Source organism: Perognathus longimembris, chromosome 1, assembly GCF_023159225.1.
Source record: "Perognathus longimembris pacificus isolate PPM17 chromosome 1, ASM2315922v1, whole genome shotgun sequence".
Taxonomy (NCBI): domain Eukaryota; kingdom Metazoa; phylum Chordata; class Mammalia; order Rodentia; family Heteromyidae; genus Perognathus; species Perognathus longimembris.
In genome coordinates, this window is record NC_063161.1 from 68420652 (window position 1) to 68447803 (window position 27152).

At 45.1% G+C, this 27152-nt stretch overlaps 1 protein-coding gene across 1 annotated transcript; it reads left to right on the forward strand.

Moving 5' to 3' along the window:
• Positions 1 to 11275, forward strand: LOC125366714 (small integral membrane protein 10-like protein 2A). The gene is made up of 2 exons (XM_048367402.1): positions 1 to 390; positions 11108 to 11275. Exons 1-2 carry the CDS (start codon positions 205 to 207, stop codon positions 11126 to 11128), a joined length of 207 nt encoding a protein of 68 aa, XP_048223359.1. The 5' UTR covers positions 1 to 204; the 3' UTR covers positions 11129 to 11275.
• Positions 11276 to 27152: the final 15877 nt, after the last annotated feature.

The window sequence follows — 27152 nt, forward strand, 5'->3', positions numbered from 1 at the left end:
GTCGGGACCTGGCCCGCTGCTTGCCGAGGCGCTGCCGGAAGGAAGCGTGACGCGCGGACACGGTTCCCCGGCGGCCCGCAAGCTGCCTCCCTCCCTCGCTCCCGGAGCGCGGCCCAGCAGCCGGGACGGAGGCCTGGGGCGACGCGGCGCGAGGAGCGAGGGAGGGCTGACGGGCGGGCGGGCCACGGGAGCGCCGGTTCCTATATGGCGGCGGCTCTGTCGGGCCTGGCTGTCCGGCTGTCGCGCTCGGCCGCCGCCCGCTCTTATGGGGTCTTCTGCAAGGGGCTGACCCGCACGCTGCTCATCTTCTTCGACCTGGCGTGGCGGCTGCGCATCAACTTCCCCTACCTGTACATTGTGGCTTCCATGATGCTCAACGTGCGTCTGCAGGTGAGCGAGCGAGCCGCGCCCTCCCGGGCCGTGAGCCCAGCACCCCGCTTCCTGCCGGTCCCCACAGCCCCTCAGAGAAAGGCCCAGCGCGGCCCTCGCCTTGGAGCCCACACCCCTCGTCCACGGCGGAAGCTGCGTGTGTGCTAAGTGGCGTGCATCTTTCTCCTGCAACCCTGCCGGAGAAAACAACAAATGAGGTTAACCCGCCTTCTGCGGGAGGATGCTCGGAGGCGAGGCCGGCTCCTGGCCTCCTGCGCGGCGAGGGCAGGCGAGGCCGGGGGAAGGATGCTACGGTGCTTAGGAACGTCCTGAAGAAGAGAGATTATTTTTGGGTGGGGAGGGGTCAAAGTCTTAGCCTCCAGAGTAGCTAGGATTACAAGTGTAAACCATTGGCACTCAGGAGAATTAGTCTGTTTTAAAGTCCAAAATTGAGCTGCTTTGTGTGAGCAAGGGCTGTGGCATCCTTAAGTGATACTAGGTCACAGGAGTAGAAAACTCAAATCTTTGCAGCAGGTGGAATAAATGAGTAAAGGCTATTGCATGTGGGGCCTGAGGTGAACCAGAAAACCTGTGCCCTAGCAGGCTGGAACAATAGAAACATGGGTCCAGTGTTTGCTAGATGATGGGATCTTCAAGGGAGGTTTTTAGGTATCAAATTAATTTGGACTTAAAAAAGAAATGTTTGCTTGCGAAACCAAGTGTCTGCAGGCTTTACTTGATCCTCCATCTCCCACTTTGGAACCTTATATAATTTGTAGTCCTCCATAAAATCACACAAGGAAGCCAAATGAGGAAGCGCATGCCTATTATGATAGCTACTCAAGAGGCGGAGATCAGGGAGTTTGGGTTTGAGGGCAAAAGTTTGTGAGACCTCCTCTCAATAACTGAGGGTGGTAGTGCACATCTGTCATCCTGGCTATAATAAGCATAATATAGGAGGATTATGGTTTAGATGTTGTCCAGGACAAAAAAGACCCGTCTTTCAAAATAACCAGTGCAAAAAAAAAAAAAAGGGCCACAGGCATGACTTGGTAAACAGAATTCCTGCCTAGTAAGTGCAAAGCCCTGAGTTCAATCCCCAGTAAACCAATGTGCCCCTGCCCTTGCACAAGCATGCATGCACACACACCCACAGACTGAGAAATTGCCTACTATACAATGCTATTATTTTTGTACTATTAGAAAACCTTTTTCATATATTCACTTCCCTATTTATGACTACTTCTTCAGCTAAGCCATTATAATCACTGCCTGGACTATTTTAAACACTTTTGTCAGGTTACATTTATGTAGCTTATGCTGGTCTCAAACTCTCAATCTTCCTGCCTCAGTACTTATTGTCTAATGGTTAATTACAGGCATGCCCCACCATGTTGGGCTATGTCACAGATCATTCCATTCTTAAGTCAGTATCTCTGGCACATGGAATGCAGTTCACTCTGCACATCTGGCTCCCATCCTTCTGCCACTTTTCATCTGGCTTGCCCCTTGCTTACTTAGCTGGCTCTTTGCTTGTATCTAGCCTTTTCCTGCCCCTGGATATTTGCACAGGCTGTTCTTTCTATCTTGAATGCTTTTTCTAGGTGCTTTGAATGGGAATACTTTTCACACTTGCATTCTTCCTTCAGGGAGGACTTTTGTGGCCATGTATCTCTATGATCTTACACCTGCTTTCTACATTACAGGAGAACTGAAGGCATGTTTGTAGTAGTCAGAGGCTCCATTTCCAGGGTGATGCTAAGGGTTTCCACATGGCTCCTTTGTTGGAGATTGAGATCATTTTGAAAGACTCTTTGGATCCAAGTTTCATAATGCAGAATGTACATGTAGTGATTTTTGGAGGATGGAAGTTAGATCGATAATGAGAGTGATGTGGGCAGTTAGAGTGCAGACATATCAATCTCAAAAGCCCATAATGAGTGACTTGATAAGCTGAATATCAGAGCTTTGAGACTGTGGAAACTGAATGGGAGCTTTTAGTTCAGGGTGCAAGGGGGCACAGGTGGAGGGTAGCTCAGAGATAAGCTCATGGCCAGGTACCTTAGGGAGGGACTCTGTTAAGAGCTCTGCCAGGGTTTTAGGCTTTATCTTGGGCATGACTGAATGCAACAGGCAACCTTTTCACATCCCTGGGGGTGAGGTGTCTAAGCACACCCATAATACTCTCATTTGCTTCTGTCAGTTCTGCAGGCTTTAGAGAGTGTGTTCATTTATGAAGCAACACTAGTTTACCTGACATGAGATCTCATCCTGGCCTCTAGTCAGGGGAGTGCATGCAGCAGGACAGAGCCTGAGAGGAAACAGCCCCAGCTCATTGCCCTTCATTTAGAGGGGCAGGTAATAAATTTCCCCATGCTTTCCCCCAAATGTCTCATTTGCAGGACAGTGAGGCATTTTAAAGAGCTTATTAGCTCTTTAGTATAAAAGTGATTGAACAGGAAAGTAGATGAAAAAAAGAATTGTAGACCAAGGGGAATATGGCCTAGTGGTAGAGTGCTTGCCTAGCATACATGAAGCCCTGGATTCAATTCCTCAGCACCACATATATAGAAAAAGCCAGAAGGGGCGCTGTGGCTCAAGAGGTAGAGTGCTAGCCTTGAGCTAAAAGAAGCCAGGGACAATGCTCAGGCCCTGAGTCCCAAACCCCAGCACTGGCAAAAAAAAAAAAAAAAAAAAGAATTGTAGACCAACTAAATTAGGGGTTTGTTTGTTTTTTTTTTGGCCAGTCCTGGGGCTTGGACTCAGGGCCTGAGCACTGTCCCTGGCTTCTTTTTGCTCAAGGCTAGCACTCTGCCACTTGAGCCACAGCGCCACTTCTGGCCGTTTTCTGTATATGTGATGCTGGGGAATTGAACCCAGGGCCTCATGTATACGAGGCAAGCACTCTTGCCACTAGGCCATATTCCCCAGCCCCCTAAATTGGGGTTTTAAGGTGCTGTTTGCAAGCCAGGAATTGTGGCACATAACACACCTATAGTCCTAGCTACTCAGGAGGCTGAGATAGGTGGAGCACTGGAGCCCAGGAATTGGCGGGCAGTCATCATAAGAAGACCCTGTGGCAAGCCTTAATCATCCTGGAGTTGTTAATATTGCATTTGTTTGTGTGAAATATGAAGTACAGACAGTAAAAGGTTCTGTACGAAACAGTGAATATATATAAAGCAAGATTTAAAAAATACTCCCATGAACTTGTGTACTTTATTTATTTATTTATTTATTTTGGCCAGTCCTGGGGCTTGGCCTCAGGGCCTGAGTACTGTCCCTGGCACTCTGCCACTTGAGCCACAGCACCACTTCTGTCCATTTTCTGTATATGTGGTGCTGGGGAATTGAACCCAGAGCCTCATGTATACAAGGCAAGCACTCTTGCCTCTAGGCCATATCCCCAGCCCCAGCTTGTGTACTTTAAAAAGCTATGCCTGGGGCTGGGAATATAGCCTAGTGGCAAGAGTGCTTGAAGCCCTAGGTTCGATTCCCCAGCACCACATATATAGAAAATGGCCAGAAGTGGTGCTGTGGCTCAAGTGGCAGAGTGCTAGCCTTGAGCAAAAAAGAAGCCAGGGACAGTATTCAGGCCCTGAATTTAAGCCCCAGGACTGGCCAAAAAAAAGCTATGCCTTAGAATTATTTCAGTTTTCTGGCCTATGGGAAGGATCATGTACCTTAAGGCCTTTGTTCACTTGGCTTCATGGACTTGATAGATTTTTCCTGTCTGGGCTGGCTCAGAACCACGATCCTCAAATCTTAGGCCCATGGGTAACTTGGATTACAGGTATGAGCACCATTACCCAGCATCAATTGACTTTTATGGGGTCAAGTGAGCTTTTCTGACTTGGGGCCTTGTTATTTATAGAAGGGCCCTCCAACTTAAAGGAGGTGAGGGCTTCTGTATCTGGGCACTGTTGATTTGTTTGTTATTTGTTTGTTTGCTTATTTAGTACCAGTACTGAAGCTTGAACTCAGGGCCTGGCCCCTGTCCCTGAACTTATTTTGCTCAAGGCTAGTGTTCTACTTGAGCCACAGCTCTACTTGCAGCTTTTTGGGTAGCTTTGGTGAAGATAAGAGTCTCAGACTTTGTTGCACAGGCCTTTGGACCACAATCCTCAGTTATCAGCCTCCTGAGTAGTTACGATTATAGATATGAGCCACCAGCGCTGGGTCCCAACTTTTATATTTATTTATTGTTGGTCATGGGGCTTGAACTCAGGGCCTGGGCACTGACCCTGAGCCTCTTTGTGCTCAAGGCTAGCACTCTACCACTTTGAGCTACAGTGCCACTTCCAGTTTTTGAGTGGTTAATTGGAGATGAGAGTCTCATGGACTTTTCTGCCAGGGCTGGCTTGGAATGGGATCCTCAGATCTCAGCCTCCTGAGTAGCTTGAATTACAGACATGAGCCACCACCATCCAGCTGGAAATCTTTTTAGAGTAGAATCCTCAGTCAGAGATAAAAAGCATTTGTTATTTTCTAAAGCCATTGTCTTCTTGCTGATCCAGGGGCCTTGATGAGCTCCATCCTCTCCCTCTTTATTTAGCCTACTCCAGCCTAGGTGTGGCCTCTTTGGTTCCCTGAAATGCACTGCTTTGTCAGTGTGGAAGTCACTTCATGTCCTTCCTCTCTGCAGTCTTTTGTCATTCCTTCCCTGAAATAGTCTTGACAACAGGAGTTACCAAGCATGCTGGTCTCAGATGTTGCTCCATCCATCACACACACAGCATACAGGAGGAAGTGTGGCTTTCCCTGAGAACCCGGGACTGACATGGCTTCTTTCACTTGAGCATTCTTTGTTTTGTGTGTGCTGGCACTGAGGCTTTGAATTATTTCGGCCCCTTAGCTTTTTTACTCAAAGCCAGTGCTCTACTACTTGAACCACAGCTTCATTTCTGGCTTTTTGGTGGTTAATTGGAGGTAAGGACTTTTCTGCCCTGGATGGCTTCAGAATTACAGTCCGCCTCATCCAGGTGACTAGGTCAGCGTGATGGCTTTAGAGCCAGCACAGCTGTTATTTTGTTTTGTTGATGGTACTAGCATTTGACCTTAGAGCCGCATACTCTCTGTGCAGGTACCAAGCCACTTGAGACATACCCTCAGTCTTTTTTTTTTTTTTTTAGGTTATTTTTCTGGTAGGGTCTTGCATTTTGGCACACGGCTAATGTTAGCTCATGATCCTCCTGCTTACAGCCTCTGTATAGCTGAGACCTAGTCTGCATGACCAATCCTGGCTTATTTTTAACTTGGAGGGTCTCGCGAACTTTTTGGTTGGTCTAGCCTCACACTATGATCCTCCCAATTGTCACCTCCTGAGTAAACTGGGATTACAGGCATATGAGACACAATACCCAGCTACAACTGCATGATTCAGATGTTCTGTGTGATCAGTAGCAGAAACTCAGTAATGGGAGTGTGTTCCTGACTCAGCTGATGTAGAAATGGTGAAGTCATTCTATTTTTCATCCTGTAAACTGTATAGAAATTTAGGGGAGTGTTCTATCCACCTGCAGTCTGATCATCTTAGGCACAATGATGTTAATGTAAAGATACCAAGTGAGGCCTGAGCTGTTGGGGTCCTCTCCCATCAATGCACAGCATCCTGTTCAAGGCCCATCATTGCCTGGTTACTTTTAGTCCCCTTTGGGACTAGCCTTGCTTGCTTGCTTTGGTAATACTGGGCCAAGATATTTTTAGTTTACAAAACAGTGGTAGTCTGAGTTGTCAGGTGCTGAAGGCCATTAATAGCCTGGGTTAGGGAAGGCAAGGAGACAGCATCCAAGAGGCAGCAGCTGCTTAATTGGGTCAGACCTGTTGTCATCCACCAGGTTGACATCTCAGACAGGCTAGGGATTTGTGTGGAAGACATACCTGGGCAGTCTCAAATCTGCGCACATCGTCCCCTCTTGTCCCTGTTCCAGCCTTTATCATCTCTCCGTGGGTACAGGAAACATAGACCAGGAATTTATTCCCAATGTAGGCCCTTATTTTTCCCTAGGACTTCACAATGGCCTCCTCCCCTCACTGTGGTGGTCTCAGTTTTGGTAGTCAAGTTTATTTGCCAGGTTGTTTACTTAATGGGAAGACAGGAGGGGGTAACATGGCCTGTAACATAATGTGTATTATCATATACATAGAAGAGAATTATATGTGTGCTTACACATACACTGTGGAAAATAACTCACATTTGCATGCATTTTTCTGGCCCTCAGCATTTAGGTAGTATGTCTAACAGTCCATTATCAAAGGGGTTAGTTGAGGGCTTTGGACCAACATGTTTAAGGGACTGTTTAGGTTTGTTTTTTTTGTTGTTTTTTTTGACCAGTCCTGGGGCTTGGACTCAGGGCCTGAGCACTGTCCCTGGCTTCTCTTTGCTCAAGGCTAGCACTCTGCCACTTGAGCCACAGCACCACTTCTGGCCATTTTCTGTATATGTGGTGCTGGGGAATTGAACCCAGGGCCTCATGTATACGAGGCAAGCACTCTTGCCACTAGGCCATATCCCCAGCCCGTTTAGGTATTTTTTCACAAGAATTAAGTACATACTTATTACTGAGGTACCAAGGCCTTAGAAGGTTAGGTAAGGGAAGGGTTCTATCATGATTAAGAACATGATGACTTGCCATTAAAAATAAATGGTTGCTATAATGGCGCCCTTATTGAAGTATTTTAAAACAGTTCTGGAAACACTTCATTTTACTAAACAGTAAATACAGAGTCCTTGTACAAGGACATAATAAAGTACTTAGAAACGTTCTTGAGAGATGTCCCATATTAAATGACCTGTTTTTCTTAAGAATTAAAAAAACCCTCTAATATGTATTAAAAATATATTTAGTAAAGCTTTCATTTCGGGAGTGTTCATTTCATCAGTAAAACAATGTCACATTTTAAATAATGTGCTCTGGTAAGCTCTAATTTGAGAGAAGTTAATGAGGTTTGGCTTGATGAAATTTAAAAGTATCTGGTTTGAAATGTAGTTAGAGCCCAGACTTGTAATAATTATACTTTACACTTCTATATTGCTTTATGGTATACAAATACATTTTAAAAAATAGAGATAATTTCTCTATGTAGTCTGGGCCGGCCTCAAATTCATAATCCCTCTGTCTCAACCTTCCAGATGCTGGGATTAGAAGTGTGTATTGCCACACCTGGCTTGAAATATGTTCTATCAGCAGAATATGGTCATAAGTAAAAGTTTAGTGCATGTCCCCAAAGTATCTGTATTCATAAACTAGTTTTTAAATTTATTAATTAAAAAATTTTTTTTGCCAGTCCTAGGGCTAGGACTCAGGGCTTGGGCACCCTGAGCTTCTTTTGCTCAAGGCTAGCACTCTACCACTTGAGCCACAGCACCACTTCTGGCTTCTTCTGTTTATGTGGTACTGAGAAATCGAACCCAGTGCTTCATGCTTCTAGGCAAGCACTGTACTACTAAGCCACTTTCCCAGTCCTAAGTTTATTTGAGTAATTGTACAAAGGGTTAACAATTCCATGTCACATTGTGAATATAGTGTTTATTGGTCAGTGTCACCCCTTCCTTTGATAAACTATATATTTTGCTAGTCAAAATATGGCACAAGAGGCTGGGGATATGGCCTAGTGGCAAGAGCGCTTGCCTCGTATACATGAGGCCCTGGGTTCAATTCCCCAGCACCACATATACAGAAAATGGCCAGAAGTGGCGCTGTGGCTCAAGCGGCAGAGTGCTAGCCTTGAGCAAAACGAAGCCTGGGACAGTGTTCAGGCCCTGAGTACAAGCCCCAGGACTGGCCCAAAAAAAAAAAAAAAAAAAAATATATGGCACAAGAGACTGGGCTCACACCTGTAATCCTAGCTACTCAGATGGCTAAGATCTGAGGATTAGGGTTTGAAGTCAGCCTGGGCAAGAAAGTCTGTGAGACTCTTACCTCCAGTTAATCATAAAAAAAGTTGGAAGTGGGCTGGGGATATGGCCTAGTGGCAAGAGTGCTTGCCTATACATGAGGCCCTGGGTTCAATTCCCCAGCACCACATATACAGAAAACGGCCAGAAGTGGCGCTGTGGCTCAAGTGGCAGAGTGCTAGCCTTGAGCAAAAAAAAAGAAGCCAGGGACAGTGCTCAGGCCCTGAGTCCAAGCCCCAGGACTGCCCCCCCCCCCAAAAAAAAAAGTTGGAAGTGGTGCTGTGGCTCAAGTGGTAGAGCACTAGCCTTGAGCAAAAAGGTGCACAAGGACAGTACCCTAGCATAGAGTTTGAGTCCTAGGACTGGCACAAAAAAAAAAAAAAAAAAAGACACAAGGAAGCAGGTAGGCTCAAATTGTAATTCTAGCTGCTGGGAGACATTCATCTGGAGAGTTGTGGTTCAGGGCCATCTCAGGCAGAAAAGTGTGTAAGACTCAATATCAACCAATGGCTGGTGGCAGTGGTACCTGCCTGGCATCCCTAGCAACATGGAGAAGCACAGGTAGAATCACTGCCTAGGCTGACCTTGGACATAAAGTGAGGCTCTGCCTCAAAAATAACCTCTACAAACTTGGCACCAGTAGCTCATAATCCTAGCTACACAGGAGGCTGAAATCTAAGGTTTGCGGTTTGAAGCCAGCCTGGACAGGAAAGTCTGTGAGACTCTTATTTCCAATTAATCACAGAAAAAGCCATAAGTGGAACTGTGGCTCAAGTGGTAGAGCATTAGCCTTGAACACAGTTGCCTGGAATAGTGCTCAGGCCTGGAGTTCAAGCCCCAGGATTGGCCAAAAACGGGGGTGGGACTGGAGGTGTTGCTCAAGTGTTAGGCCTTGAGTCCAGTTGAGAGAGCATGTGCTTAGTCTACATAAAAACCTGGGTTCCAGGCCTGGGGGGGGGGGGGAAGAGTATTACATCGTATTATGAAACACAACAAGTTTAGAGGAAGAAAGAGACAAGGGTGTTCTTGTATTTTCTGCCATACTGAGTGATGAGTGTGAGACAGCCCTGTGAAGGCCTGCTAGACTGCAAGGTAGTGGCAGGGGTTTTGAGAACTTTCCAGTAAAGTCATTTGTGCCAGAAACACACTCTTCACCCTCCCTTGGCTTCTTCCTGGGGTGCTTCACTCCTTCCTTTTTGTTGTGCTCCTCCCTCACTAGTCAGGTTCCTGCTGTTCCTGCCTGCTTCACCTGCTTTCTGCCTTCCCACTTGCCATGGTACACCAGAGTCTAGACTTTTCTGCCACTCAGAGGCACTGCTTGCCTCGGTCCTCCAGAATCCGTCTATCTGGATCAGAACCCTCCCATTTTCAGTGACCTTGTCACCTCTCCATTCCTCCCCGTGCCATCCTCCATTTCTCCCCCCTCTTCCCACATGCACTCAGAGGCACTGCTTGCCTCGGTTCTCCAGAATCAGTCTATCTGGATCAGAGCCCTCCCATTTTCAGTCAGTGACCTTGTCACCTCTCTATTCCTCCCTGTGCCATCCTCCATTTCTCCCCTCTCTTCCCACATGCCTTCTAGGCTGTCTCATGGTGTCTGGGTAATTAATTTACTCTTTCCTTGCTGAAGGGTCTTCCCTGTCCCGCACTGCCCCTTGCAATCCAGGACCTTTGCCAGATGCCCATACCTCTCTCCTGTGGCCCTGTCCACAGCTGCCTTTACTCTCTACTTCAGCTTCCTAACAAGTTCTCTCTTCTGTCCAGTGTGCTCATAAAAGTATAAAGGAGATTCATAGAGCCTCATGAGGCTCCAAGTTCCCAAAGAGATCAGCTCAGAGAAATGCAGCTTCTTGCCTGCAGCTTCTCCATGCTTGCAGCTAGCCACCTTGCCCATGGCTGCTTTTGCTTCTTAGCTCCAAATGGCATGCTTCTATTGTTCTCTCTCTCTCTCTCTCTCTCTCTCTATTGTCATGGGGCTTAAACTCAGAGCTTGGACACTGTTGTGTTGCTTCTTAAATTTCTTTATTTTCTAGGCTTTGCTTTTTTGATGAGGTGCTTCCCCTCTTTCACCCATTGCCAGCTCATGTACCCACATTTCCAGCCCTTCTTTCTGGTAGTGGTTACACTTTTTATTACTGTTTCTTAGGCTAACCTCTTAGGAAAATTATTGCATACAATTCATGTGTTTATCTTCCATCTGCTCATTTGGAGAGGTGGTATGCCTGTTTTTTTACATAAAAACAGCACTGTCAAAGATCTTATGTAGTTCATCAGTTACTGAGGAAAAGTGAAGGAACTAGAGGGCCAGCATAAAGAAAGACAACATCATCCCTGGAGTTTTTTGGGTTTTTTTGGCCAGTCCTGGGCCTTGGACTCAGGGCCTGAGCACTGTCCCTGGCTTCTTCCCGCTCAAGGCTAGCACTCTGCCACCTGAGCCACAGCGCCCCTTCTGGCCGTTTTCCATATATGTGGTGCTGGGGAATTGAACCAAGAGCTTCATGTGTAGGAGGCAAGCGCTCTTGCCACTAGGCCATATTCCCAGCCCATCCCTGGAGTTTTTTAAAGTAGCTCAGAGACAAGGAAGGATTCAGGCCTTGAACTTAGGATCCTCCTGCTTTACCCTCCCAAATGCTGGGGTTACAGATAGGTGCCACCACACCCGGGTTTCCTGCCCACATTGGTTATTTTTCTGTGTTTTCAGGGAGCACAGCATTCTATGGTTGTAGTTATGGTCCCCGTTGGAACCTGTGTGATATTTAGAGTGCAGTGTTCATTGGGTGCCTGTAGGTGTTCTGAAGACCTACTGTCTTCATGGAAATTTAATTTGATTATCTTTTCCAGGTTCATATTGAGATCCACTGAAACCCCCTCCCTCCGACTCTCAGGCGACCCTTTCCCAGGCTCACTGCGTCAGAGAAAACAAACATGAAGGATGGAACAGGGACCCTGAACACCTGCCTGGCAGAAGCCCAGGGGCTGGGAGGGGATGACTGGGTCAGACTGTGGTGTAGCCTTAAGAACCGGACACAGAAAGGGAGCCTCTGCTCAGCACATGTGTGGGTAAAGCCACTTAGGGTTGATGGCAGTGGAAATTTCCAGGATGAGGTGACAGACGTGAAGCATCATTGGAGCGAGGCTGGCCTCTTGTTTCACTGGGGCAGCAAAGTGTCCATGGGTCCGAAGGAGCCGATGGGAAGAAGTTCAGCACCAACATCTACTCTGAGCCAAGCCATGGGGCTGTGTACTGCCCCTGCTGCTGCTGCTATTCCTGTAGAAGAACAGCTTGCTGGGGAATCTCTCAGGTGGGAATGGCCAAAAAGATGGCCTGGAGCTCCCAACAGCCACAAAGGACCTCACTGCAAGGGAGAGCCCTGGGTGTCAGGAAGGCCCACCATGTACAAAGCTGGAGGTTTTAAAGGGAAACCATCAAGTGCTTTCCCTGGGGAGCTGGGCCTACCTGGGCCCTGGGCCCAGCTGTCTGTGAGACCACCTTCCCGGCCTGAAGGTCTCCCAGAGGACATTTCCAGAGTGAGTGGATGGGCACAAGAAAATTCTTCCAAGTGGCAAAAGTACCTCAAGTTGTCCGCAGACAGAGTTGGGGATATTGGCACTGCAGTTTTCAAATTAACAAATCCCTTATGCAATAGTTAAGGTATACTCAGAACAATAAAAATACCAGATTAATTTTAAAATTGTCTACGAATGAATTCTTTTGCATTCAGTCTGGATAACATGCTGCTGCCATTCAGGTCCTGCTGCCTGTGTGACTAGACAAAGCAGGTCAGCAAGTTTACCCTCGCTCCAAGCCCATTTATGCAGGAAGAGGATTTGGAACATATTTTAAATTGTGCTTGACAGACCCTCAGACTTGGGGAACTCTTAGTAGAGGATTACTTTCTCTGGTAGCCTGTCTGATACCAGCATGAAGTACCATGAATTTCTGGATCTCCATTGTCCACCCTGCAGGTTGCGGTCCCATGCTCCATCCATTGTCACTTCAGCTTGTCTCTGATCATCTGATGGAAGTGGAAATGTGTCATGTTGACCCCCCTGCTTTGATGAAGGCTTGCTTAGTCCTTGTTGAACTGTTTCTGTATTTTGAAGAATCATTTTGATCTGCAGCAAAATTTGATTTCCTTCCTCACACTCTCTCCCTTCTTCCAGCTTGAAATGCAGTTTGAACAGAGGCCAGATGGTGAAAGTTGCAATATTAAATTTAGAATAATCTTCTCAAATTAGGAGCCTGAGCAGTGTTACTCTAAGTAAAAATGGAGCTTGAGACATTTTGCTGGTGTTTAGGTACAGGCAAATTAAATGTTTTCCTTAAGGAAGTCCCCAAGTCCCAAGAATCGGGTCTTTTACACCAATACTTTTCTTAGATAATACCCTCTGTTGTTTATTGATAACTTTAATAAAGGTCATGTAAGAGTGTAAGCTTTTAAGGAGTCCCAAAGACATAAAATAGCCCTTTTGGGGACAAGTGATTGCATATATCAATTTATATTGTGTGCTCAATTATGATGTGTGCTGTCTTGATGTTTTGGGAAAATGGAGACAACACAGTTTGTTCTTTAGCCTAATAAACATGTCCTATTTTCTGTGTGTACTCTTGGTTTGCCTTGTCTTTTCTTTTTTTTCACACTGTTGTCTTTTTGATTCTTAAACATCTTGGCATGTGCGCACACATGATGTGTGTGTGTTTTGGAGCTTAAACTCAGGGTCTTGCATTGTCCCTTAGCTTTTTCCCTCAAGGCTGGCATACTGTCCTTTGAGCCACATCTCCACTTCTAGCTTTTTGCTGGTTACTTGGAGGTAAGATTTTTCTGGACTGGCTTCAAGCTTTGGTTCTCTATATCTCAGCCTCCTGAGTAGCTAGAATCAGAGGCATGAGTCACTAGCACCCAGCTTCTTTAAACATCTGCCAGCTAGGCAAAATAGGGTGCTGACAGCAAATATGAGAAGGAAGCAGAGATTGTACACTGAAAGTAGGGCTGGATTGGAACCCAGGTATGTTGTTATTCTTGTTATGGCGGGGGGGGGGGGTAGCTTTTCCAGTGGAGTCCTTATAAAATAAGCCTGTACCACCTCCATTGAGCCATTGAAGCCCTGGTGAGCAGATTCTTTTTCAGACTTCTTTTCTTTTTAGCATTCTACCACCCGTGTTCCACTTCTGCGTTTTTTGGTGCCTAGGTGAAGATAAGAATTTCACAGACTTTCCTACCCAGGCTGGCTTTGAATCATGATCATTGGATCTCAGCCTCCTGAGTAACTAGGAGTACAGGTATGAGCCACCAGCACCTCCCCGCTCCCATTTTTTATAAACTTATTCCTTTGGAATGGAACTTTCCATGACTATTGTATTTCTTCTGTATGTTGGAAATATACAATCATCCAGCCAACTGCCAAGAAAAGTACAGAATTCCCTATTCATCATCAAATACTAAATTAAGAAATTTGAAGGCTAGGCACTGATGGCTCCTGTAATCATAGTTACTCAGGAGGCATAGATCTAGAGGATCGAATTTTGAGGTCAGCCTGGTTAAAAAATTTGTGGCTGGGTACTGGTGGCTCACACCTGTAATCCTAGCTACTCAAAGAGGCTGAGATCTGAGGATCACAGTTTTAAACCAGTCCAGGCAGGAAAGTCCATGAGACTCGTACTTCCAGTAAACTCAGAAAAGCTGGAAGTGGCACTGTGGCTCAAGTGGTAGAGTACTAGCCTTTAACACAAAGGCTCAGGGACAGCTTCCAGTCCCTGAGTTAAAACCCCAGGACCAGAAAATATTTTGTTTGTGAAGTAAGTAATTGGGTGTGGTGGCATGCAGCTGTCATCCCCCCTGTTTGGGAGGCTAAGATTAAGAGGATCATGATTCCAGACCAGCCTGGGCAAAAGGTTTCACAAGCTCCCTATCTCGACAGAAAAAGCTGTGTATTTTGATGCACATCTCAGCTACTTGGGAAGCATAAATAGGAGAATCAAAGTCCAGGCTGCCTGGGCATAAACAATGAGACCTTATTTGAGAGAAAAACTGAACGGGCTGGTGATAAGGCTCAAATGATAGAGCATATACCTAACTCACGGGAGACCTTGAGTTCAAACTTCAGTTTTCCCTTCACCCCAAAAAATGCATGTCTTGAGTTTATACATTCTTGTACCCTGACTAAATTGTCTTAAACAGCACAATCATTTTAAATTTATTTATTTATTTATTTATTTTGGCTGGGCTGATATGAAGAACAGAAGCAGCAACAATGACAGAAAGGAAGCTGCCTTGGTAGCAGGGCAGTAGCAAGGCTGACAAGATGACTGGTCCAGAAACAAATGTTCAGAACTTCAGGGACAGGTCTTTAGTAAAGAATATTGTGGGCAAGAAAGAGCTCTAACATTTAAGGCCTCATAAGCCACCAGGAATACAAGTTCCTATAGCACTTAGAGTCCAGGGGCAACTGCCTGCAAGTATCTGCAAGGGCCCAAAGTAACTGGAGTAGCTTCTCCTGGCCTGTCCACAAATTTCATCTGGTAGAGCAGAAGGACCACAGGCAGCCATTTTAAATTTAGAAACAAAGCATAACAGAAAATCTTGGACTTGTTATTCACATTTGGACACCATCATTTTCTTTTTTTTTTTTTTAACATTGGAATGAATGATGAAATCTTGAAGTCATTACAAAGTTGTAAGCCTGTGGAGAATAAAAAGTAAATTAAGATCACTCATATGAGTGTTGGCTTTATAAAAAGAACGTATGATGTGTTACAGAGGTTAGTGTAAATCACTGTGAATTCTAAAATTCAGATTAGTTGTCCTTTTTTTCTTTTGTATCAAGGTTTACTTCCAGCTTGCTCTGCTTGACTAGGCTGGTGCTCCACCACTTAAGCCACATCTCTACTCTAGTTTTTTGCTGGTTATTTGGGGGGACAGAGTGTTACAGACTTTTCTGCTAAGGCTGGATCTCAACAGAAAAGATCCTCTGGATCAGCCTGAGTAGCTAAAATTACAGGCATAAGCCACTGGAACCTGGCCATTTGCTATAACTTAGCACAAAATGAGAAATTTGCTATATAACCTGTACTTTTTACTGATAATTTCTTTTAAAATATTCAGAGTGGAACAAATAAGTAGGGAATCCTCCAAAAAGCATTAATTAATCAATTTATGCATTTGACAGTACTGAGGTTTGAACTCAGATCCTTGCACTTGCTAGGCAGACACTCTACCACTTAAGCCACATCCTCAGCCCCCTTTTTTTCCTTTAATTTTTATTTGTTTTTGTTTTTGTTGCCAGTCCTGGGGCGTGGACTCAGGGCCTGAGCACTGTCCTTGGCTTCTTTTTGCTCAAGGCTAGCACTCTATCTCTTGAGCCATAGCACCACTTCCGGCTTTTTTCTATATATGTGGTGCTGAGGAATCTAACCCAGGGTTTCATGTATACGAGGCAAGTACTTTACCACTAGGCCATATTCCCAGCCCCCTCCTTTAATTTTCAGGTAGAGTTTCATGTCTTTGCTGAGGCAGCCTTGGACAAAGTTCCTCTGACCCATGGCCACCAGCATAGCTGAGATGAGAAGCACATTGCTACCACATCTGGCATATTGGCTTTGATAGGGTCCTGGGAACTTTTTCCTAGGTTGGTCTCAAAATGATCTCCACCTCCTTCCTGAACAGTATGAGTGCAGAACGGGACAATGCTCTATTGGGTTGATGAGTGTTGGAGGTGTAGAAACTCCAAGTAGTATATATACACTGTAAAAACTTGACACTGTACACTTAAGTCTAGTTTGTGGTAATATAATGGTTGCTTAACTTGGTTCCCCTTTGCTTTCAGTTGGCATCTTTGGGCTGGAAGCATGACTCATGTGGCAGAACACAAGCCATAAACCAAAGATCCCCATCTCCAGCAAAAGCCCAAGACCCTGAGTTCAAGCCCCAGTACTGGCACACACATTAAGGCAGCTACAAGTGTAGCTCACATGGTAAGAATACCTGTCTAGTAATAGATGCTTCTTAAACTGATCTGATCAATTGAGTTCTTCACAAATATTTTTACCAGAACTCAATTGATCAGATCAATTTTGTTTTTTGGGTTTGTTTTTTTTTTACAGTCCTGGGGTTTGAACTCAGGGCCTGAGCACTGTCCCTGGCTTCTCTTTGCTCAAGGCTAACACTCTGCCAACTTGAGCCACAGCGCTGTTTCTGGCCTTTTCTACATGTGTGGTGCTGAGGAATCGAACCTAGGGCTTCATGTATATGGGACAAGAACTCTTGACACTAGGCCATATTCCCAGCCCCTGAGTACATTTCTTTTTGGACAATGTCACACCTTCTCTTGCTTATTTATTTTGAGACACGGTTTTTCTGTGTAGCCCAGGCTGGCTTCAAACTAGTGATTCTCCTGCCTTTGTTCCTGAGTGCTAGGATGACAGGTGTGCACCACCACACGTGGCTCAAATTATGTTGCAGTGGAAAATCCTCACCTCCATTCTGTAATGGTGAGGTGATAGATGCCTCAGGAGAACACACTAGCTACGGGATGTAATATTCTAGTGAATCTGAGTCCTGTGTCAAAGCAAGCTCCCTACATCTATAACCATGAGGCTTGCTTTTGCCACTAGAGGGAGCCACATGTTCACTTAATGTGCCTCTTTACAAGCTCCTCAGTTTCCTGGTTATTTATCCAGATTCTTAAGGAAACATAGGTGTAAAAATGTCGGACTTAATTCACTTTGATGTGGTTTGTGAACTTCAGTGGGTGTACCTCATTTAATACCTGTGGCTGAGAACAGAATGTTGGGTTTTGTATATACATGTATATGCAAACACATTTATGTATAAATAGTATATGTGTTATGTGCTTTTTCTTTGTAAAATACTTACATTTTAGTCTGTAGTGCTGAAAATGAAACACAGTTTTCACAGTAGGCAAGCACTTTACCATTGAGTTACATCCCCAGCTCTTTATATTTTATGTATATTAACATTATTTGTATTATTTTGCAGTTCTAGAGATACAACCCTGGGCCTTTCCAACAGTACCTGGCATGAAGTGTTCCTAAAGTACAGGATTCTATTAAAAGTTTGGGAAGTTGGGTGCTGGTGGCTCATACCTATAATTCTAGCTACTCAGGAGGCTAAGATCTGAGGATTGTGGTTCAAAACCAACCTGGGCAGAAAAGTCTGGGAGACTCTTGTTTTATTTTTTTTGTCAGTCCTGGCCTTGAACTCAAGGCCTGAGCACACTGTCTCTGGCTTCATTTTGCTCAAGGCTAGCACTCTACCACTTGAGCCACAGCACCACTTCTGGCTTTTTCCATATATGTGGTGCTGAGGAATCGAACTCAAGGCTTCATGTATACAATGCAAGCACTTTACCACTAGGCCATATTCCCAGCCACTCTGGGAGTCTCTTATCTCCAATTAGCCACTTGAAAACAAAGTATTGCTGTGGCTCAGAGTGATAGAGCACTAGCCTTGAGCAAAAGAGCTTAGGGACAGTGCCCATGTCTAGGTTCAAGCCCCATGACCACCACCACCAACAACAAAAACCAAGATTGGGAACTGCGACTCAGGAGGCAGAAATTGGAGCGTTTTGGTTGGAGGCCAGCATGGATGAAAGCACAGAACCCTACTTGAAACAAACCAAAGGCCAGGTGCTGGAACTTATGCCTATAATCCTAGATACTCGGGAAGCTGAGATCTGAGAGAATCACTGAAGTCAGCCCTGGCAAACAAGTCCCTGAGACTTTGATCTTAAATTAACCACCAACACCAAAAAATAAAAAATGTCAAAAGTTGAGCTGCGGCTCAAATGGTTAGAGTGCTAATCTTGAGCAAAAAAGTTCAGGCACAGTGACCAGGCCCCAAGCTCAGGCACTGACCAGTCCAAAGAAAAAAAAGAACCCAATAAAGTGAAGGATCAGAGGTCTCAAGTGGTAGAGTGCTTGCCTAGCATGTGGGAGGCTACATGCAGAACCCTAGTTTTGGAAGGAAAAAAAAAAGGTTGGGAACTGCTATTGTTTTTACCGCATCAATGAATTATTGCCCTTCCTGGTCATTGTTGTAAAAGATCTATCAGGAAATTTTTTAATGATAAATTGAAATAATAGAGTATATATAAATAGCCTGCTTCCTATTTAATATCTTAGAGATGTTTTGAGTACTACTTAGAACTTGTTGAAATAGACCAATTTGTCAGAATAAACACCAGGCTTTTTTCTTTTTCTTTTCTTTCTTTTTTTTTTTTTGCCAGTCCTGGGGCTTGAACTCAGGTACTGAGCACTGTCCTTTGTTTCTTTTTACTCAAGACTAGCACTCTACCTCTTGAGCCACAGCACCACTCCCAGCTTTCTCTGTTTACGTGCTACTGAGGAATCGAACCCAGGGTTTCATGCATGGTAGGCAAGCACTCTATCACTAGGCCATATTCCCAGCCCCAGGTTTTTTTCTTTGTAAAAATGTTTCTGCTTTAGTCTGTGGGAGGAAAATCAGCAGGCTAATACTCCCTAAGTTCTGTCTGGATCTGATACGTAATTTTCAAGGCTCCTCCAATATGTTTTACAACATCACAAAGCTTGGTTTGTGCTTATAGAACTGATAGCTTGGACTGGACATAGCTCAAGTGGTAGAGTGCCTGCCTAGCAAGTTCAGATTATAATACAAGAAAAACTCAGATTTATGCTGTAAAACTTATGTATCTTAAAGATATTGTCAAGATCATCCTGTGTAGCCCAGTATGACCTAAATTTGTGATCCTTCTACCTCAGCTTCTTGAAATTTTGGAATTACAAGTGTCCACCACCATGCCTGGCTCTTTTTTTTGGGGGGGGGGCCCAGTCCTGGGCCTTGGACTCAGGGCCTGAGCACTGTCCCTGGCTTCCTTTTGCTCAAGGCTAGCACTCTACCACTTGAGCCACAGCGCCACTTCTGGCCGTTTTCTGTATATGTGGTGCTGGGGAATCGAACCCAGGGCCTCATGTATACGAGGCAAGCTCTCTTGCCACTAGGCCACATTGCCCCAGCCCCCATGCCTGGCTCTTTTTAAAAATTTCAATTGTATATGTTTAGGGAATACAGTATAAAAAATCAATACATGTCTACATCATATAATGATCAAAGCAGTATAGTTAAAGATTACAAGCCTGTTTTTAACATGTAGTAGTTGTATACATGTTTATGGGGGGTAGTATAAAGTTTCAATATGTGCACATGCTAGTATATTGATGAATGTGGTAATTCACATTTTTCTATTTTCCTGTTACTGAATCAGAGGAGAGTTAGAGGTCCTTTTATTTTTATTTTTTAATTTTTATTTTTTGGTTGGTTGTAGAGCTTGAACTTTGGGCCTGGGTACTGCCCCTGAGCTCTTTTGCCCAAGGCTAGCACTCTACCACATTAAGCCACAGCTCCACTTCTTTTTTTGAGTGGCTACTTGGAGTTAAGTCTCACAGGACCTTTTCTGCTTGCTCTGACCTCTGCTGGCTTCAAACCCCGATCCTCAGATCTCAGCTCCCAGAGTAGCTATGATTACAGGCATGAGACACTAGCTCCCAGCTAAGGTCCTCTTGATTTTCAGTAGCTTCTAACCACTTGTGACTGCTTATCGCAAGAAAGACAGAGACAGAGTGCAAAAAGTGGCCTTGTCTTCTTGGTAGGCTTCTTTGCTCTGCTACTGGAGCCATGATTTCAGTCTGACTTTTTGTTGGTTAATTGGAGATGGTGTCTCATGTACTTTTCTGCTCAATAGCCTCTGAACCTTAAGCCTCCAGAGCTCAGCCTCCTGAGGAGCTAGGATTACAAGTGTGAGTCACTGCCTCCTGGTAAGGATTTTTTTAAATTGGGATTTGCACTTGCTAGACTGGCATCATATAAAACATTACACTCTAGTGTTACTCATTTATTTATTTTTGGTCAGCCATAGGGCCTGAACTCTGGGCGTGGGCCCTGTCCCTGAGCTCTTCAGCTCAAGGCTAGTGCTCTACCACTTTGAACCACAGCACCACTCCTGGTTTTCTGGTGGTTCATTAGAGAAAAGAGTCTCAAAGACTTTTCTGCCCAGGCTGGCTTTGAACCAAAATCCTCAGATCTCAGCCTCCTGAGTAGCTAGGATTACAGGCATGAACCACTGGCGCCCAGCTTAGTTTTACTTTTTTTTTTCTTTCAGGAGTTGAGGACCAAACTCAGGGCCTTGCACTTGCCAGGCAGGTGCTCTTCCACTGAGCTAAATCCCTAGCCCCAGTGTTATTTTTTTAATTGACAAAGTTTCTACATCTTAAAAAATGTGTAATTTTATTTTTTAATTTCTGGTGGTACTGGGGATTAAACCCAAGTCCTCACTCATACTGAGCACATGCTTTACTACTGAGTTGTACCCTAGGTCCAACAGCTTACATTTTTATTAATAACACTTAAAGATCAGGGGCTAAGGGCAAGGCCAGGGACTAAGGTACAGGCAGAGAATATTACTGTGATTGCAGAGAATTCTGCTGGACCCACTGGCTCATCTCTTAGATGCATTTCTGAACATTTTACCTCTTTTGAATTTGAAGATATTTAATGCATGAAAGTTGCGGGGTTCCCCCCGCCTTTGGATTTTTTTTTTTTTTTTTTTTTTTTTTTTGCCAGTCCTGGGCCTTGGACTCAGGGCCTGAGCACTGTCCCTGGCTTCCTTTTGCTCAAGGCTAGCACTCTGCCACTTGAGCCACAGCGCCACTTCTGGCCGTTTTCTGTATATGTGGTGCTGGGGAATTGAACCCAGGGCCTCATGTATACGAGGCAAGCTCTCTTGCCACTAGGCCATATCCCCAGCCCCTCTCTGTGGATTTTTTGTGTGTGTGCATGCATGTGTGTGTGTCTGTGCATACATGTGCGTTTGTGTTTACACTTAAAGTTTCCTCCCCCATCACAATATGACAAACACACCCTGGAAATGAAATCATGAGTTTTCACATGGTTTTCTGTAAGTTGTTGTTGTTGTTGTTTTTGCCAGTCCTGGGGTTTGGACTCAGGGCCTGAGCACTGTCCCTGGCTTCTTTTTGCTCAAGACTAGCACTCTACCACTTGAGCCACAGCCCCACTTCCAGCTTTTTCTCTTTATGTGGTGCTGAGGAATCAAACCCAGAGCTTCGTGCATGCTAGGCAAGCACTCCACTGCTAGGCCATATGGCCATAGCACTAAGCCATAGTGGTAGAGTGCTTGCCTTGTATACACGAACCCCTGGGTTTGATTCCTCAGTACCACATATATAGAAAAAGTCAGAATTGGTGCGGTGGTTCAAGTGGTAGAGTGCTAGCCTTGAGCAAAAAGAAGCCAGGCAAAGTGCTCAGGCCTTGAGTTCAAGCCCCAAGACTGGCAAAAAAAAAAAAAAAAAAAAAAAAACCAAAGGAACCAGCTTCATGTCTCACTTTTTCTTTTTTCTCTCCTTTTTCTTTTGTGGATCTGGGGTTTGAATTCAGGGCTTTATGCTTGCTAGGCAGGTGCAGCCCCACCTTAGTCCCATCTCCAGTGTGGACTGGTTATTTTTGAGATAGGGTCTTACTTTTTGTCCACTCCAACCTGGACTATGATCTTTCCTGTTTACATTTTCAGCCATAGCTGGGATAATAGCGCATACTACCATACCTAGCTTTTTCTGTTGAGATAGGGTTTTGAGAGCTTTTTCCCTTAGTCTAGCCTCTAATAGCAGTCCTTCTCTTAGCCTCCTTAGTCATAAGGACACAGGTGTGAGCCAGTGGTCCCTTTTAACTTTACAGAGTTTTGATTCTCAGGGTCAAGGATGGAAAAAGTTAACAGTGTTCCACCCATAGGTCTCCGGTGACTCTCTCTGCCTTGATTTTGTGCTTGCTGTTTTGTATATTTCAAAATGTTCACTCTTGGGCTGGGAATACGGCCCAGTGGCAAGAGCGCTTGCCTCATATACATGAAGCCCTGGGTTCGATTCCCCAGCCTCACATATATAGAAAATGGCCAGAAGTGGCACTGTGGCTCAAGTGGCAGAGTGCTAGCCTTGAGCAAAAAGAAGCCAGGGACAGTGCTCAGGCCCTGAGTCCAAGCCCCAGGACTGGCAATAAATAAATAAGTTCACTCTTAAATTCTAAGCAGTTTGTTTTGCAGTATCAGCAATATCCTCTCTTTCCCCCCCTTCTTCTTGCTATGGGTAGGATTCCGGGCCTTTAAAGTGCCCTATTACTGAGCTACATCCTCCAGCCCCGGGTTATTTTGACACAAGGTCTTATTGTGTGGTCTAGACTGTCCTAGAACCAGAGATCTTTCTGCCTTCATTTTCTGAGTTCTGGAATTAAAAGTGTGCTCCATCACATCCAACATTCAAAGTCTCTTTCAGACATGTACCCTACTATTTTTTTTTTTTGTGTGTGTGTGTGAGATACTGGGGATGGAACCCCAGGGCCTCTCACATGGTAGAGCAGCACTCAGCACTGAGCCACACCCTGGGCTTTTGAAACATTGAAGCATCAACTTGCAGCAGAGGAGAGCAGGCTACCCCTCAGCAAACTCCAGAGGAAATACATACTCAAGTTTAAAGCTTGGCTTTGGCTGTGGGATTGGGACAGTTCATTGAACTTGGGATGATTCATGAGAACATCCTGTACCATTCCTCCTACCCCCTAGCCACTGGGGGGCCTGCAAATGTGAGAGCTAATGCCCAAGGCAGGGAAGCAGGCCTTCAAAGCATTTGTCCCTTTGTGGAGGGGCCCTTGAGCTCCTTCCAGCTCCAGGCTTTATTGCCCGCCTCCCACATTACTTCTTTCCCCCAAAATAAGATTTGGAACTTGTTCCCTATGTGACATAATGCATCTTACACACAGAAGCAGGAAGTGGGTAGTTTCCGGCCAAGCCCTTGGAGATGAGCTGGGAAGGGAATTCTTTCTCTTCCCCACTTCCCCATAGGACATCAGGGTCTGTTTTAGAAAGTGAAGGCAGGTCATAAGTATTTAACTATATCTTAGTTACTTAGGAGGCTGAGATCAGGATAATAGTTTCAAGTCTGTAAGACTCATCTCCAATTAACCACCACAAAGCTGGAAGTGGAGCTGTAGCTCAAGTTGTAGGGTTTTCAACCCTGAGTGAAAAAGTTCAGGGACAGTGCCCAGACCCTCAAGCCCCAGGACCAGCATGCAAAAAATAATAAAAGAAAGATGATTATCCTCAATTTAAAAGCACAGTATGGTGATCCAAATTGTGAAGCAACTAAGATGATCCCAGTGGATATGGATGGGTGGCTGCTTTATAAATAAAGTGCAGACAGATGTTACTAACAGTACTTCCCGTCCACTGGGACATTCAGGCTTATGTAAATAATGAGATCGTCTCCTTGGGAAAAGACATTCATTTCCTTGCAATGATCAGGGCAAGCCACAGATTGGTAGACCTCATGTGTGTGCATGTATGCATGTGTGCATGTGTGCATGTGTGTTTAGGAATCATGCAGCCAAAGCACGCAGATCAAAGAGGCTGGTCAGGACTGGAAATATGCTGTCCCGATCAATTTATCTTTCCAGAGAATGTGTTGATTTTGTTGAGCCAGTGTGCCAGGCTCTGAAGATAAAAAGAGGAAGTCAGACATTGAGCTCATGGATCCACAGTTTAGGGAGGAAAACTGGTCATTAGCATGCAGTTGCTCACTAGAAGTACTGAGAAAGTTCTTGAGGTCTGGAAAGTATCCAGGAGGCTCTGGCAGTGGCTCTCAAACACCTGCAAACTATTGTCCCAGCTGCTTTGTGGAATCCTGTAGCACGGGGACCCCATTTCAGACCTGGCTAACTGACTGACATTGGTTTGTTAAGGCCCACGTGAGTTGCTGTGTGTGATTCTAAGACAGAACTTTCCAGATCCAGCTTCTAAACAAGAAGTGCCAGGCAGAGCACTGGTGGCTCTCACCTGTAATCCTAGCTACTGAGGAGGTTGAAATCTAAGGATCATGGTTCAAAGCCAGCCCAGGCAGAAAAGTCCATGAGACTCTTCTCTCCAATAAACCACCAGAAAACCAAAAGTGGCACTGTGTGGCTCAAAGTGGTAGAGCGCTATCCTTGAGCTGAAGAGCTCAGGGACAGCACCCAGGCCCATAGTTCAAGCCCCAAGACTCGGTGGGGAGGGAGAGTGGTGGTGGTGGAGGGAAGACTAGAAATAGAGCTATTAGAGCTATGGCTCAAGTTGTAGATTGCTAGCCATGCACAAAAAAACTCAGGAGACAGGCCCTGAGTTCAAGCCCCAAGACAGCCAAAAAAAGAAAAAAAAAGAAAAAGGACATGGAGCTGATCCCTTATGTTTTTTTTTTTTTTTTTTTTTTTTTTTTGCCAGTCCTGGGGCTTGAACTCAGGGCCTGAATACTGTCTCTGGCTTCCTTTTGCTCAAGGCTAGCACTCTGCCACTTGAGCCACAGTTTCACTTCCAGCTTTTTCTATATATGTGGTGCTGGGGAATTGAACCCAGGGCTTCATTCATGGCAAGCACTCTGCTGCTAAGCCACATTCCCAGCCCCAATCCTTTTTTTGTGAAATAAAAAACTTACAGAGGGGGAGAGGAGGTTAAGAGTAAAAAAAGAAAAAAATGAGTGCTGGGATTACAGCTGTGTGCCACCATGCCTTACAATGTATGGAAACCCTGGGTACTTAAGATGATGAACCAGGAAGTTCACATTAATTGGATTTGCTATTAAGTGGGTGTTCTCACACCAAATGGAACAACAAACTATTGGGAAGACAGCCTGAAATGATAATTTTGTAGGGAGAGATGATGGGAGGGTTCAACGCCTCCTCTCTGGTTGTCCTGGAAAAACCACAACCCTGTTTTTCCAAAGGCTTCTGAGGCTCTGCAGCTGGTCTGGCTGGACATTGTTCCCAGACTTCCCCAGAATGCAGAGTGCCCAAGCCCCACCCCCCTTTCTCAGTTACTTAGGATCTGGTCTCCTTTTCTTTCTGGCTCTTGAACTCGGGGGCCTAGTACTCTTGCTCAGTTTTCTTGCTCAGCTGGCAGTGGCATTCTACTACTTGAGTCATACCTCCAGCTTGGCTTTTTGCTCATTAATTGGAAATGGAATCTTGTGGATTTTTCTATCTGGGCTGGTTTCAAACCATGATCTTCTGGATCTCAGCCTCATTAGTAGCTAAGACTAGGTGCTTGAGACACTGCCCAGCTTTGGTCTCCTTTCTTTTCCATTCAAATTGCTAGCACTAACCCTTATTACTTTCTTTCTTTCTTCCTGAGGCTTGGACTCAGGGCTTGAGCACTGTCCCTGACTTCTTTTTGTTCAAGGTTAGCACTCTGCCACTTGAGCCACAGCACCCCTTCTGACCAGTTTCTATATATGTGGTGCTGAGGAATCAAACCCAGGGCTTCATGTATATGAGGTAAGCACTCTTGCCACTAGGCCATATTCCCTGCCCCAACCCTTATTTCTTGTAGGGTTCCTTTCTAGGGCAAGTGACGTTTCCCCAGGTTCTTATGACTCCCCCCCCCCCCAATAATGTTTCAGTGGTCATCCTACTTAAGGTTTCATTGTAGCAATAAGGAAGAGAACAAAGAATAAGAAATGGAACAGAGAAAACAGGAGAGAGGATAGGAGGAGTTAATGCTTAATGTGGACCAGTGGTGGAGATGAATAGGGCTGGTTGTTGCCCAGCAGTGTGTGTGTGCTTACTGCCACTGCCACACTTAAAAATGGCAGATTTTGTGTGTTTTAGTCAGGTTCAGTTACTATGATGAAATTACTGAGGTTGGCTACTCATGAAGAAAAGAGGTTTGTATAGTTCCCAGACTTGGATGCTCAAGGGCACAACTCAAGCATTGGCTCAGCTCTGGTAATGGCCCTCCTGGTTTCCCCATGCTATGAGAGGTAGCTATGGCAGGAGCTCCTCCTGGAACAAGGGGTCACATCTTGACATGGGCTGCCAGAGAAAAAGAGAGCTAAACAGCACTGGTTTCAGACTTTTATAACAACTCTCTGGCAAGATCTATCTTTTTTTTAGGCTGGTATAGTAACTCAAGCCTATAATCCAAGCTACTTGGAAAATGAAGGCCTGGGTATTGTGGTTTGAGGCTAATTTTCAAGACTATATATCAACCAATGGCTGGGTACAGTGGTATATGCCTGTCAACTATACAGGAAGCACAAATGGAAGGATCATACTCCAGGTTGGCCAGGGATAAAGCAAGAGCCTATCTTGAAAATAAGCAACGTAAAAAAGTCTAGAAAAGTGGGGGTATGGCCTAGAGGCAAGAGTGCTTGCCTCATATACATGAAGCCCTGGGTTCAATTCCCCAGCACCACGTATACAGAAAGCAGCCACAAGTGGCACTGTGGCTCAAGTGGCAGAGTGCTAGCCTTGAGCAAAAAGAAGCCAGGGACAGTGCTCAGGCCCTGAGTCCAAGGCCCAGGACTGGCAAAAACAAAACAAGAATCTCTCAAAAATGTCTAAAAAAGTGACCCAGGTGGTAGTGTACCTACCTAGCAAGCACAAGGCCCTGAGAGTTCAATCCCTAATACTTCCAGAAGATTTACTTTTTGTGTATGGTGCTTAAGCTTGAATTTAGGTCTTGCACCTAGGCAGGTACTCAACTACTTGAGCCATACCTCCAGCCCAACCTTTTTTTAAATTAACTTTTCAGGCAGAGCTTCACATTTTTCCAACTATCTTAGCCTCCCATGTAGCTGGAATTGCAGGCATGAATCAGCATACCAGTTTGTATTTAAGACAGTGTCTCATTATTTTTTTTCTCTAGGTTGGCCTATCTCAGACTATGGTCCTGTTCTCATTGCTGCCTCATGCATAGCTAGGATTACAGACATGCACTATTCCACTAGACTTTTCAAGAGTTATCGTGTTTGTGTGTGCATGCATGTATGTATCTGTCCATGAGTCCATGTGTCTGTGTG

Excerpts from the sequence above, each read along its gene's own strand:
- LOC125366714 (XM_048367402.1), top strand. The coding sequence starts at position 205 with ATGGCGGCGGCTCTGTCGGGCCTGGCTGTCCGGCTGTCGCGCTCGGCC. Across the intron at positions 391-11,107 it reads TGCTCAACGTGCGTCTGCAG|GTTCATATTGAGATCCACTG; the intron begins GTGAGCGAGCGA and ends TATCTTTTCCAG.